Source organism: Bidens hawaiensis, unplaced genomic scaffold (assembly GCF_021521415.1).
Source record: "Bidens hawaiensis isolate Kalapana, Puna unplaced genomic scaffold, B.hawaiensis_p1.1 tig00013805_1, whole genome shotgun sequence".
NCBI lineage: Eukaryota > Viridiplantae > Streptophyta > Magnoliopsida > Asterales > Asteraceae > Bidens > Bidens hawaiensis.
Genome location: NW_027492179.1, coordinates 297101 through 310567, shown reverse-complemented (window position 1 = coordinate 310567; position 13467 = coordinate 297101). Strand labels below are relative to the sequence as shown.

At 33.5% G+C, this 13467-nt stretch overlaps 1 protein-coding gene and 1 pseudogene across 2 annotated transcripts; both read right to left on the bottom strand.

Annotated features, from left to right (window-relative positions):
- Window positions 1-1517: 1517 nt before the first annotated feature.
- LOC143544967 (cysteine-rich receptor-like protein kinase 2) lies at window positions 1518-6544 on the bottom strand (annotated as a pseudogene). The gene is made up of 8 exons (XR_013137346.1): window positions 5764-6544; window positions 5451-5462; window positions 4189-4290; window positions 3979-4118; window positions 3465-3675; window positions 2752-2986; window positions 2516-2672; window positions 1518-1874 (listed from the first exon to the last, which is right to left on the bottom strand). The product of XR_013137346.1 is annotated as a cysteine-rich receptor-like protein kinase 2 (transcript).
- A 2230-nt stretch (window positions 6545-8774) lies between these two features.
- LOC143544965 (cysteine-rich receptor-like protein kinase 2) lies at window positions 8775-12837 on the bottom strand. Its single transcript, XM_077036935.1, has 7 exons — window positions 11896-12837; window positions 11113-11226; window positions 10899-11038; window positions 10487-10697; window positions 9722-9956; window positions 9488-9638; window positions 8775-9107 (listed from the first exon to the last, which is right to left on the bottom strand). The coding sequence occupies exons 1-7, from the start codon at window positions 12674-12676 to the stop codon at window positions 8781-8783; spliced, it is 1959 nt and encodes a 652-aa protein (XP_076893050.1). The 5' UTR covers window positions 12677-12837; the 3' UTR covers window positions 8775-8780.
- Window positions 12838-13467: the final 630 nt, after the last annotated feature.

Below are 13467 nucleotides of genomic sequence, written 5' to 3'. Positions count from 1 at the left end.
TTTTATTTGTTGGTGCATTTAGGTTCTCTACATCTACAATATTATTAAATTTCAAATAAAATTAGTAAGTTTATAATCACGCCTTGATCTCTATAGTGATTCTTTAAGTATAGAGATTGACAATTTATTTTTGTGTATAAAAATTTGTGGGTGAAGAAAAATAAAAAAATAAAAACAAGAATAAAAAATTATTATCTATACAGATAGACATGGAGAATGAGACGTAAGAAGTTTTAAAAAACCGTCAAATTTTATGAGCCCTTATATAGTAATCAGCATAGAGTGGTGTTACCATTAGAACATTTATAAATAAAAAATTGTGTTGATTAGAAGATCAATCCCTAAGGTTCAAGAACAATCTGAAAGTAGGCTTTGAAATTGCTTTTGACGGTAATATTCAACATGGTTGCGTAATTGACTATTTCAGTTAAATAAAAAATTAAAAAATATATATTACTTGGGTTTTAGTGGTCCATGTCTTCAATTCTCTTTTGACTTTTGGTACACAATTAACAAATCTATAAACAAATCTGATCTTCATAAATAATGATATAGTTTATTAATATTACAATTTACAACTCATCATATATAACATTTTTTTTCATTAATCAGTAATCACTGAGTACATTATTTTGATGATAAAAAATAAATATATATATATATATGTTGTTTTCATTTTAGAAAATGTTTTGTTATTTTAGGAGATTATCATTTATAATAATATTATTTGTACCGATCAATAACTTGTATTGATGTTTCATTCTCATGTGTGTTGGTGACCGAGCGAGCTATTTCAAGCGAGCAAGATTCGTGCCAAAACTCAGGAAGATCAATACTTATTGTCTCGATTTTGTCAATTTAATATATGCGATAAGACATTTTAATATACCATAAAAATAACTAGAAGTTTCAATACATATAAATCTCTATAAAATAAGTGCGATGAACATTTCAAGATTAAGACACTTTACACTATTGTGTATAACATAATTAAAATAAGAGTAAAACAAAGTTTAAAATATTGCAGAAAATATACATTGTAAATGTTTCAACAAAGCAGTAAAAAACTATGTCACCAAATCAACAGAATCATTAAGAAAGAAACTATATTATTAGTATGGTATCTTTGGGTTGGGCACTTGGGCCGTATATACCCGGGCTGGACACTTAGGTTGTAAAGTCCGGGGTGAGAGAGTATGGGCTAGAATAGGAAAATTGAAACCAATTTTGTGCTAACTTAAATGAGCCGAGCCTAACCAAGCGGAGACAAGTTCAAGCCTGAGCTCATATTGTTTACAAACCAAGTCGACACAATCTCATCTACAAACGAGTTAGTTAATTTCAAGCGAGCTATTTCCGAGCTTTAGTCCTCCGGTTTCCACTCTAATCCCCTTAGTTTGCTTCCTTTTTCTAGAACAACCCTCCAACTTATTTTTTTCACATATCATGTTGTGTACACAACATGAACTTTAATAACAATTTCATAATCTTCAATCGATAGTTTTAACAATAACCTTTAATAATTTCATCACATTTTTAATATAGATTCAGAAACAGATATGAGAGGGTGAGCTAGAATCATCACCGTTAAAGCTATTGAGTAACTTTTGTGTGATGTTATTAAGCTCCATGGTTCCTTCTTCATCTATAAAAGGGGGAATAGAGGGTGCAGGCAAAGGTTCATCATTTACTGCTAACATTTTTAGTGTTGCTGACATGGATGGTCTTAAAGATGGAGCCTCCTGGATGCAAAGTAGTGTCACGTGTACCACTTTTATGGCCTCCTTTTGGAACTTTATGTTGGGATGAATATGCATCATTAAGTTTGGGTCAAATATATCCTCCACTCTACTTTGCTTGAAATGCTTCCATGCCTGTTTATCCATTGATAACACACGAAATGAATATATCAGAATGGGTCGAGTAAAGTTTAACTAATAAAAACTTTATAAATAATGTATAATTCAAACCAATCCATTAATAAATAAACATGTCAAAATTGACGAAGGTTGTCAACGAGTCAAACAAATGGGCACAAACACTTAAAAGGAAAGGGTTTTCTTGTTGTGTTCGTGTTCGTTCTGTAACATTCAAAATGATAATAAACGAGTGTAAATAAACGAAAATAACCAAAGAAAAAAAGTGTTGATTCACTTGTTACTCGAATATCAAGGTTCGATTATAAAGTTTTATTAGACTTATGCCCGATTGCACGATGGGCCAACTAGTGTTGCTAATAACTAATTCAAATGAGTATATAAATGAAAATAGATGAGTGAAGGTAGATGAACACACATAAACGAACGTTCACGAATGTTAATAAGCAAATGGGACGTGTTCATATTAGTTCATTTAATTCAATGACAAAAAATTCTTCACATTCATTAACGTAAGTGGACTTAACGTTTAATAGTTCTCAAGGACGTTGGGTTTGTTTACAGAACTGGTTATGATCACAAATATTTACTAGAAAGTGTGAGCCATTTATGGTGTGAGGTGATGTTTCAATACTTACCGTAGATACTAAGTTGTCAGTATATTCATATTTAGTAGCTTTGCTTATGTTGTTTGATACTCCGGTAACCACCTCCAAAAGTAACACACCAAAGCTATACACATCTGTCTTTTCAGTTAAATGACCATGGGCAAGATACTCTTGAGCCATATATCCACTAATTATGTTGAAAATAAAAAAGTTAGCTTGCTAATTTAAATTTAAATATTTTTTATAGATGAATTTAAGGTACTTACAGTTTTCCTGCAATGGCGGTGCTGATGTGGCTTTTATCATCTTGGAAAGATCTAGCCAACCCAAAATCAGCGATTTTGGGACGAAACCTTAAGTCTAATAAGATATTAGAAGCTTTAATATCCCTGTGAATAATCCGGTTCTTGGTATTTTCATGAAGGTAAACCAGACCTTCTGCTATACCGATTATAATCTTAAATCTCTTCTCCCAGCTTAATCCCCTGCCTTTAGTTTCATCTGTAACAAGTAACGCTGAGCATAAAAATCAAATAACTGAACCATAGCTGAAAAAACTTAACTGATTGGATCGTTTATGGTTACGTGTATAAATAACCGAATTACAGACTATATAACCAACATTTACATATTTTTTTTCAGAAATAAATAATGCGCTATGTGTAACAATTTTCTTATAATTTTTTTTATAAGATAGCATGTTGGTTGTTTATTCTTCGTTATACTTAACCAAATATATAATCGATATTATTATTTAAACTTAGATTTAATCCACGCATGTCCAACGCTGGCGAATAACATACCAAACCATCTTTTCCAATAACCGAATTAACAAAACCATGAATTACCAAAACCAATTGGTTACAAAAATCTAAAAACCAAAAAATTGGTAATATGCTTGATTTTAGCCCATTACTTATATAACTCATTCTCACTCCTAGTAACAAGTTCACATTTTCACTAGAGTGTTTGAGATTACCAAAAATGAAGAGGTCGAGACTCATGTTAGGTACATATTCATATACAAGAATACTCTCGGGCCCTGAACAGCTGCATCCTAACAGCCTAACCAGATTTTTGTGTTCAACACTGCTAATTATGTTCACTTCATTGTAGAAATCTGCTGCTCTAAGTCTGTTGTTGAGGAAAAGCCTTTTCACAGCTATCTCTCGTCCATCTGAAAGAATCCCATGAGACAAATTTCATTGTTAAGATTTTATATATTAGGGATAAAATCATGAAATAGTTAGTTCACATGTTTCAATAATAATCCAACAAATTCGCGTATTTTTTTTAAAAAGAATCCACTGAAGTTTCATTATTGTTTCAATCTTATAAAATTATTTATAAATGTTTGAGCTTTACTAGAGCCAAACCCAATCTCAAATTTCAGCTTGTTAAAAGTAAACAAGATCCCGAGCTTGAGCTAAAGCGGGCTTAGATCGCTTGTTAAGCAACCATAATTCATGTGGTTGTATTATACAATGTATTACCTTGTACACAGTCCCATATCCTCCTTGTCCAAGCTTATTGATTTCATCCCAATTTCCCGTAGCTTTTTCAATAGTGGAGTATTTGAAGTTCAAGCTTATGTCATTAAGAGTCTTTACCATTTCCTCAACATCATAAGAACCTGAAAGTTTTGATTCAATCAATAATCTATTTGTTTTGCGGTTTCTAAAACAAGATGGATATTGTTATACCATTTCTCCTGCGCTGTATATATCTGCGTTTCGTGATGTATAAAACAATCACCAAAGCAACCCCGAGAACCACCACAGAACTAAAAACAGAAACTACAATAGCTATTATCCTCATGGGCGGATCCAGCATACAAATGGGTGGTTCCGCGGAACCACCCGAGTTTCGAAATTATAGTGTATTTATATATAGAAAATAATAAAGGAACCACCTTATAAATTATACAGGAACCATTTTAAAAACATATAAAGTGCATGCCCGGCTGGTAGTTTGTGGGTTTTGTAACCCGGAGGTTGCAAGTTCAATTCCAGTTTTTAACAGTTTTTTTTTTTTTTTTTTTTTACTAAGTTACCCTAAGTCCGATGTTAGCCTGTTAGGGTTTTTTATAAGTTATAACATAAGCAAAGCAGGCAAGCAGCTCACTCAGCAGCTGCAGCGCCTCTGTCCTCTGTCCACCACTCCACAGTCCACCCTCAGCTCAGCCACTCCAGTCTCCGGCACCGGCACACCGCCGTCCGCCTCCGCCTCTGATTGAATCAGTCACACGTAAACGGTAAACCGAACTGGTTTCAAACCCCTGAACCAATCCTTGCCCCCATAAAAATCAATTCCAACAAAAACCGATATTGACCAAACTAAACCCGGTTGTCCACACCGTCGTCCGTCGCTGCAGACTGGTGTCCTTTGCCTGCTCACTAGTCACTGCTCCTTGTAGGTATTTTTTTGCTTCTTGTATGATTCATTTTATTTAATTGATCCAACCCAGTCGGCCAGTCCTTCTTAATTCTTATGACGATTCCCGAATCCAGGGATGCCCTCCACCTGTTCGACGATTTGTCTGAGTGAAAATTTGTTTTGATATTTGTAATTGTAACTTTATTTTTTATTTATTTCACTAAATAAACTTATGTGAATACCTTTATTTTTTTTATTTATTTCAAATAAAGCCTTAATGATTATTGGTTTTAATTTGTTAGTTTGTTAGTTTTTGTTAGTTTCTTAGTTTTAAATTTGTTAGTTTGAAATTGTTGATTTGTAGGTATTTTGAATATGAAGAGATATTATCAAAGTGAACCATCGAACCTTGGATCATATAAAAGGTATTTTGAATATGAAGAGGTATTTTGAATATGAAGAGGTATTTTCCCGAACCATCGAACCGACCCGAACCTCAAACCGACCCGAAATTTTATATACCCGACTCGGTGAAATTGAAACATATAAAAGTAGTGAACCACCCAAAAAAAATTCCTGGATCCGCCACTGATTATCCTCCCTGCAAGTTGACATTTAATGGTTTCATTCAAGTAGCAAGGTTACCTTAATTAGCTTGATAAATTACAAAAGATTACAATAAAGTGGCAGGTAAACAGATTATATTTCACAAACAAGTTATATGTTATCTTTGACCGGTCTAAAGAAGGAAAAGCTAGTTGCAAGTCAAATGTAACCTTTTATGTTAAAACCTCAATAAATCAATTTTTAGTTAACAAAATAGGCCATTACTAAAATAGCATACTATATATTTATTAATTGCACACTAGTTCTATAGTTTGATTCAATATAACCATTATTACCTCGATTGCTATTGCTAGATCTGCTTGTGATTGGTACGGGATTAAGAAAATTTGTATCCGAATACCTCATAAAACACCCCGTATTCAATACACGACCCTCAGACCATGGCAAACACTTTGTTATCGACAACGATGCATTCTCCAAACACGCCCTACAAGAACTCGAGCTCAAAGTTTCCCAACATTCCGCTAACACATAAACCGAGTCATTACTGCCTGACACCAACATCTCTTCCCTAGCAAAATAATCACTATTTCTTAATGCACCCGACATAGCATTGACCACCGACCGACTTGTTGACTCTTGAAACAACTCACTCTTTTGCGTTGTATTCCCACAAATTATATTATCATCCGGGCCTGTATACCCCTCAAAGAAAGTATAGTTTTCGAGTCGCATAAAACACCCGTCAAGATAAATGCGCCCCCCGTTTTGCGGGTAGCAATTCGGGAAATAAGTTTGTAACTGCGCATAGCACATGAGGCAATCTGGTGTAGAGAGATCCTGGTAGCATTGGGTGAGTAAATAGAACTTGTTGGGCCCACTACCTACCGTTACTGTTGAGACATGTGAAGTCTGCAAATCAGTGGTAGTTATTGTCGTTGCACGAACAAAGTTTTCAACGAATTGGGTACGGTTTTCAAAAAGTCCTCCATCGCAGCGGATTTTGATGACTTGGGTTCTAGCATCTCCATGGGATTTAGATACTAGTAGTAGGATTAAGATCAAAGTGATGAATATAAAAGTTGTATGTGTTGATTTCTTCATCTTCTAGCACATGTTACACTTGTGTATGTACTTGTAGCTGAAATATGATTAATGAGATACAAAACACAATTATTTATTCTCAATAGTCAAAAGCTTTAAAGTTGTTTTTACACACAATATTAATTAGTAGCATTTCACAGGAAAAATAAAAGTAGAAAAACACACAAATTACATCATCATTTAGTAGCCAAAGTAGAAAAAAAGTTGATTGTACTTTTAAGTTGGCAAAAGTCTATTAAAAGGTTCTTTTTGTTAGCAAAAGTCCATTAAATGGTTCTTATAAGCAAAAGTCTATTAAATGATTATTTTTTTCTTTTTTTTAGTACCACTCTAAACTTACCGCTAAATCTATATATTTGTCTATCACGAGACAAATTTTCAAATTTCAAGCACCTTGGTACCGTTAGATTACAAGTTTTTTGGTTATTACTTGCTTCTTAATTACACACTCTCACTAGCTCTACTCCTAAGACCAAATGTGGAGGGGGTTACTTAACCATTATTGCCACGTCACCGCCATATAATCATAAGTAGTGAAGAGGCTTTAGCTAACAAAGTTTATAATTATTAGTTAAACATTGTTTTCTTTTTACTTTATTCATGAACCAATCACAACCACTAGTCAAATGAACATGTGGCGGTAGCCAGTAGTGCATCCACTCGTGGTAACAACACATGTTTTTATACATGTTATGCAAACGTCAATTTACGAGTGATGATATTGTTTTCGGGATTCACAAATTAATTTTTTGATTCAGTGTTGATGTCCTAATAATTTAACCAACACATGTCATTGTGCCACCGCAACACAAGTTTTGTTACTCATTCATAAACTATTAAGTGAACGTTTACAGATAATAGTCATGATATACATATATGGTTCCATTTACAACGAATCCGCATTTTTTACCTATAACATATGGTTTTAAAAAGAGTGATATAAAAATAAAAACAACCTCTCGTAAGTCAAATAAAGTCAATTTTGAGCGGGCAATTACCGAGCTTTTTTCAAGTGAGTGAGTTTCGAGCTATTTGATTAACCCTAACTCAAAATGATCATTACCTAGAATCTCGATTCCATCAATTTAATATATGTGAGAAGACATTCTAAATTAACAAAAAGAAAAATAGAAGTTTTAAAAACATATAGATCTTTACAAAATAAGCACGATCAACATTTCAAGATTAAAACAAACTACCCTACCGAATGTATAGCTTACATAACTTAAGTTTAAAATAAAGTTAAAATTAATGCATAATATGTACATTGTCAAATCTTCAACAATTCACCTAAGAAATTGAATACTAGGTCACCAAATCAACCAAATAACTAAAAAAGAAACCACGTCATTTCTCACAGAATCCACAACGCTAGAACTCCACAAACAGACACATTAGCCCCACATCAGCGCCACATCATATTACAAACTTTTTTCAAAACCCTCATTTTTTTCCACAACATCAAACCTCCACAACCCCATTATAAAAATATGATAATGGTGTATATATGTGTGCGTGTGTGTGTGTGAGAGAGAGAGTGGGAGTGGCATGTGAAAAACCTCCACACCGTAGCCCATATCCAATTCTCTCGTCCGTCCTTTCCACAAACCTCCAGGATGTTATGTGTTGTGGATGCTCTTAGGGGTTGTTTGTTTACATCTGAGTGGAACCATTACATCCGATTGATTCATTAAGGCTGCTTGGTTCCAAACAGAAAAACATCTGAATGGTTAAAACTAGGTCTGAATCATTTAGACTTAATGTTGTTGCTGAATGGGACATCGGCTCATTCAGATATGACCTATTCAAATATGAATGAACCAAACAACCCGTTAGTGTGGTAACTTTGGAGTTGGGCCCTCGGGCTGTAAAAATTAAGGTTGGATCTGGGTTGAGAAAGAGTAAGGAATATGATGAACTTGGATATAAACATTAAAACTTATGTTTAACTTAAACGAGCCTAACCAAGCGGAGGCAGGTTCAAGCTTGAACTCAGATTGTTTACAAACCAAGCCGGCATGGTCTCATCGACAACCGAGTTAATTCCAAGCGAGTTAATTCCGAGGTTTTTTAGAGTTATTTGAATAACCCCCTTATCTTGCTTCCTTTTCCTAGAACAACCCTCCAACTTATTTTTTTCCACATATTGTTTTGTGTGCTAACATGAACTTAACAACCAACTCTAATAACAAACTTCATAATCTTGAATTATATTTTTAAAAATTTCATCAAATTTATTTATATATGTTCAGGAACGGATATGGGACCATGAGCTAGAATCATCACCATTGAAGTTATTGAGTAACTTTTGTGTGATGTTATTAAATTCCATGGTTCCTTCTTCATCTATAAAAGGGGGATTGGAAGGGGCAGGTAAAGGTTCATCATTTACTGCTAACATTTTAAGTGCTGCTGACATGGACGGTCTTAGAGATGGAGCTTCCTGGATGCAAAGTAGTGCCACGTGTACCACTTTTATGGCCTCTTTTTGGAACTTTATGTTGGGCTGAATATGCATCATTAAGTTTGGGTCAAATATTTCCTCCACTCTACCTTGCTTGAAATGTTTCCATGCCTGTATATTCATAAATATCACACGAAAATTGAATATATTATAATCAATCAGGTTGGTTATAAAGTTTGATTGGACTTATGCACGATGGGCCAACTAGTTTTGCTAATAACTAATTCAAATGAGTATGTAATGAAAATAAATGAGTGAAAGTAGATGAACAAACATATGCGAATGTTCACGAATGTAAATAAGCAATGGGGTATGTGCTCATGTTCGTTAGTTTAATTAAACGAAAAAAAATCACAATCATGAACGTAGATGAGCTTCCCGTTTAACATTTCTCAAAAACATTTGGTTTGTTTACAGATGTGGTTATAGTCACAAATATTTACTAGAAAGTGTGAGCCACTTATGGTGTGAGGTGAAGTTTCTATACTTACCATGGACACTAAATTGTCAGTATATTCGGTAGTTTTGCTTATGTTGTTTGCTAGTCCAGTAACAACCTCCAAAAGTAACACACCAAAGCTATACACATCTGTCTTTTCAGTTAAATGACCACGGGCTAGATACTCTTGAGCCATATATCCACTAATTATGTTGAAAATAGAAAATTAAAAGTTAGCTTGCTAATTTAAATTTAATTTTTTTAAAGATGAAATTAAGGTGCTTACAGTGTTCCTACAATCGCGGTGCTTATGTGGCTTTTATCATCTTGAAAAGATCTCGCCAGCCCAAAATAAGCTATTTTGGGACGAAATCTCAAGTCTAATAAGATATTAGAAGCTTTAATGTCTCTGTGAATAATCCGGTTTTTGGTATTTTTATGAAGGTAAACCAGACCTTCTGATATACCAATTATAATATTAAATCTCTTCTCCCAGCTTAACTCCCTGCCTTCAATTTCATCTGTAACAAGTAACAGTGAGCATAAAGACCAAATAACCGAACAGCAACTGAATAAAACAGAACTGGGAAATCGGTGGTTCGACTAGTAAGTTTTTTGAAACTGATTTCAAGGTTCGCTTATGGTTATATGTGTATAAATAACTGAAGTACGGACTATAAAACCAAAATTTACATTAACTTTTTTTTTGTATGTAAATTAGTAAGACGCTATATGTCAGAAAAACTTTATCATGCATTTTTATAAATAGCATATTAGTTGTCATTTATTCTTCCTTATATTTAACCAAAAGTATAAATGTTTTTATTGTTTGCGATCAACAACACCAAACCATCTTTTCGAATATTTGAATTAACCAAACCATAAATCACTGAAACCGATCGGCTACAAAAATTTAAAAACCGAACAGTGGTTATAGGTTTGGTTTAGCCAATAACCTATGATACCTATCCAACCCATGGTCACCCTTAGTAATAAGTTTACATTGATAATCATCAGATTACTAAGTTGACACAAGAGTTTTTGAAATTACCAAAAATGAAGAGATCAAGACTCATGTTGGGTAAATATTCATACACAAGAATGCTCTCGGGCCCTGAACAACTGCATCCTAATAGCCTAACCAGATTTTTGTGTTCAACACTGCTAATTATGTTCACTTCGTTATAGAAATCTGTTGCTCTGAATCTATTGTTGAGGAAAAGCCTTTTCACAGCTATTTCTCGCCCATCTGAAAGAACCCCCTGAGACAAATCTCATTGTTAAGAAATTCCACTTAAGTTTCATTATTGTTTCAATCTTATGAAAGTATTTATAAATGTTTGAGCCTTGTTAGAGCCAAACTCAAACTCAAATTCTAGCTCGCTCAGAATATACGAGTTCCCAAGCCTGAGCTTAAGCAACACTAATTCTAATTCATGTGGTTGTATTATACAATGCATTACCTTGTATACGGTCCCATATCCTCCTTGTCCCAGCTTATTGGATTCATTCCAATTTTCCGTAGCTTTTTCAATAGTGGAGTATTTAAAGTTCAAGCTTATGTCATTAAGAGTCTTTACCATTTCCTCAGCATCATAAGAACCTGAAAAATTTAGTCCAATGATTAAATTGTTTGTTCGTTTCGATGGTTCTAACACAAGATGGATATTGTTATACCATTTCTCCTGTGCTTTATGTATCTGTGTTTCTTAATGTATAAAACAATCTGGAAAGCAACCGCGAGAACCACCACAGAACTAAAAACAGAAACTACAATACCTATTATCCTCCCTGCAAAACACTCAGTGGATATAAATATTTTATTAGAGACATGTATGTAAGCTTTCATCTTGTTGAATTATGTTATCTCAAGTTAATATGTAAATACATTTCTCTTCCAAGCACCATGTTTTTGGTTACTTTGTTTTTGTTATGTTTCTTTTAATGATTTTATGAACTTTCCTAATTTCTTTAATACTTTGGAGTGAAAACTGATCAATTTATAAGATTAAGGTATAATTTTATAAAAATTAAACTATATTTGGGTCCTAAACTTTATCAAATATTAACCATCACTCCAATATTAGTTAAAAGTTAAACTCACTACCAAATTGTTAAAAATTTAACTTCCACTTTTAATCAAATGAATAATTAGATTATTAATTGCTCAAATAAGTGTGATCCCAATTATCAAAATGCAAGTTTTGTTGATTTCTAAATAGAGTAGTTTCAAGTCACTTATAATCCATTTAATGGTCTCATTCAAGTAATAGTTATCTTTGACTGGTTAAAAAGAAAAATAAAATGGGTCAAAATACACCAAATGTAACTTTTATGTTTAAACCTCAAAAACCATTTTTTAGTTAATTAAATAGACCATTGTTAAACTCACATACTCTTCATCTAATTCCTTTTTATCACCTCTAATTCTATAGTTTGATTCAAGATAATCATAATTACCTTTATTGCTATTGCTAGATCTTCTTGTAGTTGGTATGGGATTAAGAAAATTTGTATCCGAATACCTCATAAAACACCCCGTATTCAACACACGACCCTCGGACCATGGTAAACACTTTGTTATCGACGACGATGAATTCTCTAAACACGCCTTACAAGAACTCGGGCTCAAAGTCTCCCAACATTCCGCCAACACATAAACCGAGTCATTACTACCTGACACCAATATTTCTTCCCTAGCAAAATAATCACTATTTCTTAACGCACGCGATACAGCGTTGACCACCGCCCGACTTGTTGACTCTTGAAACAACATACTCTTTTGTGTTGTATTCCCACAAATCGTAGTATCATTCGGGCCCGTATACTCCTCAAAAAAAGTATAGTTTTGAAGTCGCATAAAGCACCCGTCGAGATAAACACGGGACCCAGTTTGCGGGTAGCAACTGGGGATATAAGTACGTAACTGGGCATAACATATGAGACAATCTTGCGAAGAGAGATCCCGGTAGCATTGGGTGAGTAGATGGGCCTTGTTAGGCCCACTACCTACAACTACCGTTGAGATATGTGAAGTCTGAATATCAGTGGTAGCTATTGTCGCAGCATGAACAAAGTTTTCGATAAATTGCGTACCATTTTCGAATAGTCCTCCATCACATTGGATTTTAATGATTTGGGTTCTAGCATCTCCGTTAGATTTAGATACTAGTAGTGGGATTATTATCAAAGTGATGAAAATCAGAGTTGTATGTGTTGATTTCTTCATCTTCAAGTACATGTTACACTTGTTTGAGTATCTAGGTGTAGCTGAAATATGATTAATGAGATACAAAGCACATAAATATTTATTGTAAACTTTTCATTCTTAAAAGTCAAAAGTTTTTGAAGTTGTTTTCATACTCATTCCTAATATTAAGTTTTTAACTAGTGGCATACCACAGAAAGAAAAAATGTTAGATAAAGACACAAATCTTAAATTCTTAAATTTCCCTAAGAGCTAAGTTCACATAGGGGTAGAACAACATGACCATTTGTGTATATTTTTTTACTTTAAATTACTTGTATATTATCTAGTTACAAGCCTTGCTACAAGCCTTTGGATATTATCTAGTTCTTAATTTTATATAAAATTTTAAGAAATTATGTATAGAAAGTGTACTAATTTATAAATATTATACAAAATTTTAGCAAGTTATGTACCGAAAGTGTACTAATTTATAATTAATAAATATATGAAGTAGCATTTTCCAAAAACTACTTTTTAGAAAGACGACTATCACATTTTAACTCTACTTCTAAATCACACAAAGTTTTATTTCACACTTTGGTACCGCTAACTCGCTAAGCAAATCACCTTTTGCTTAGAAACTTCATTATTCATTATTGCTTGATTTTTTCTCCTATGTGATATGATTTTATCTAGGAATTAGATAACGACTTGGAGAGAAATAGTCAAATTCACATAAGAAAATATTACTTCGTGTGCTTAAAGTTTTCTTATATTCAAAGTTGTGGGCCAATGACGTGCAATAAAAAAATTCTGAAAGTGGGCTATGGTGTAAGGCTGCT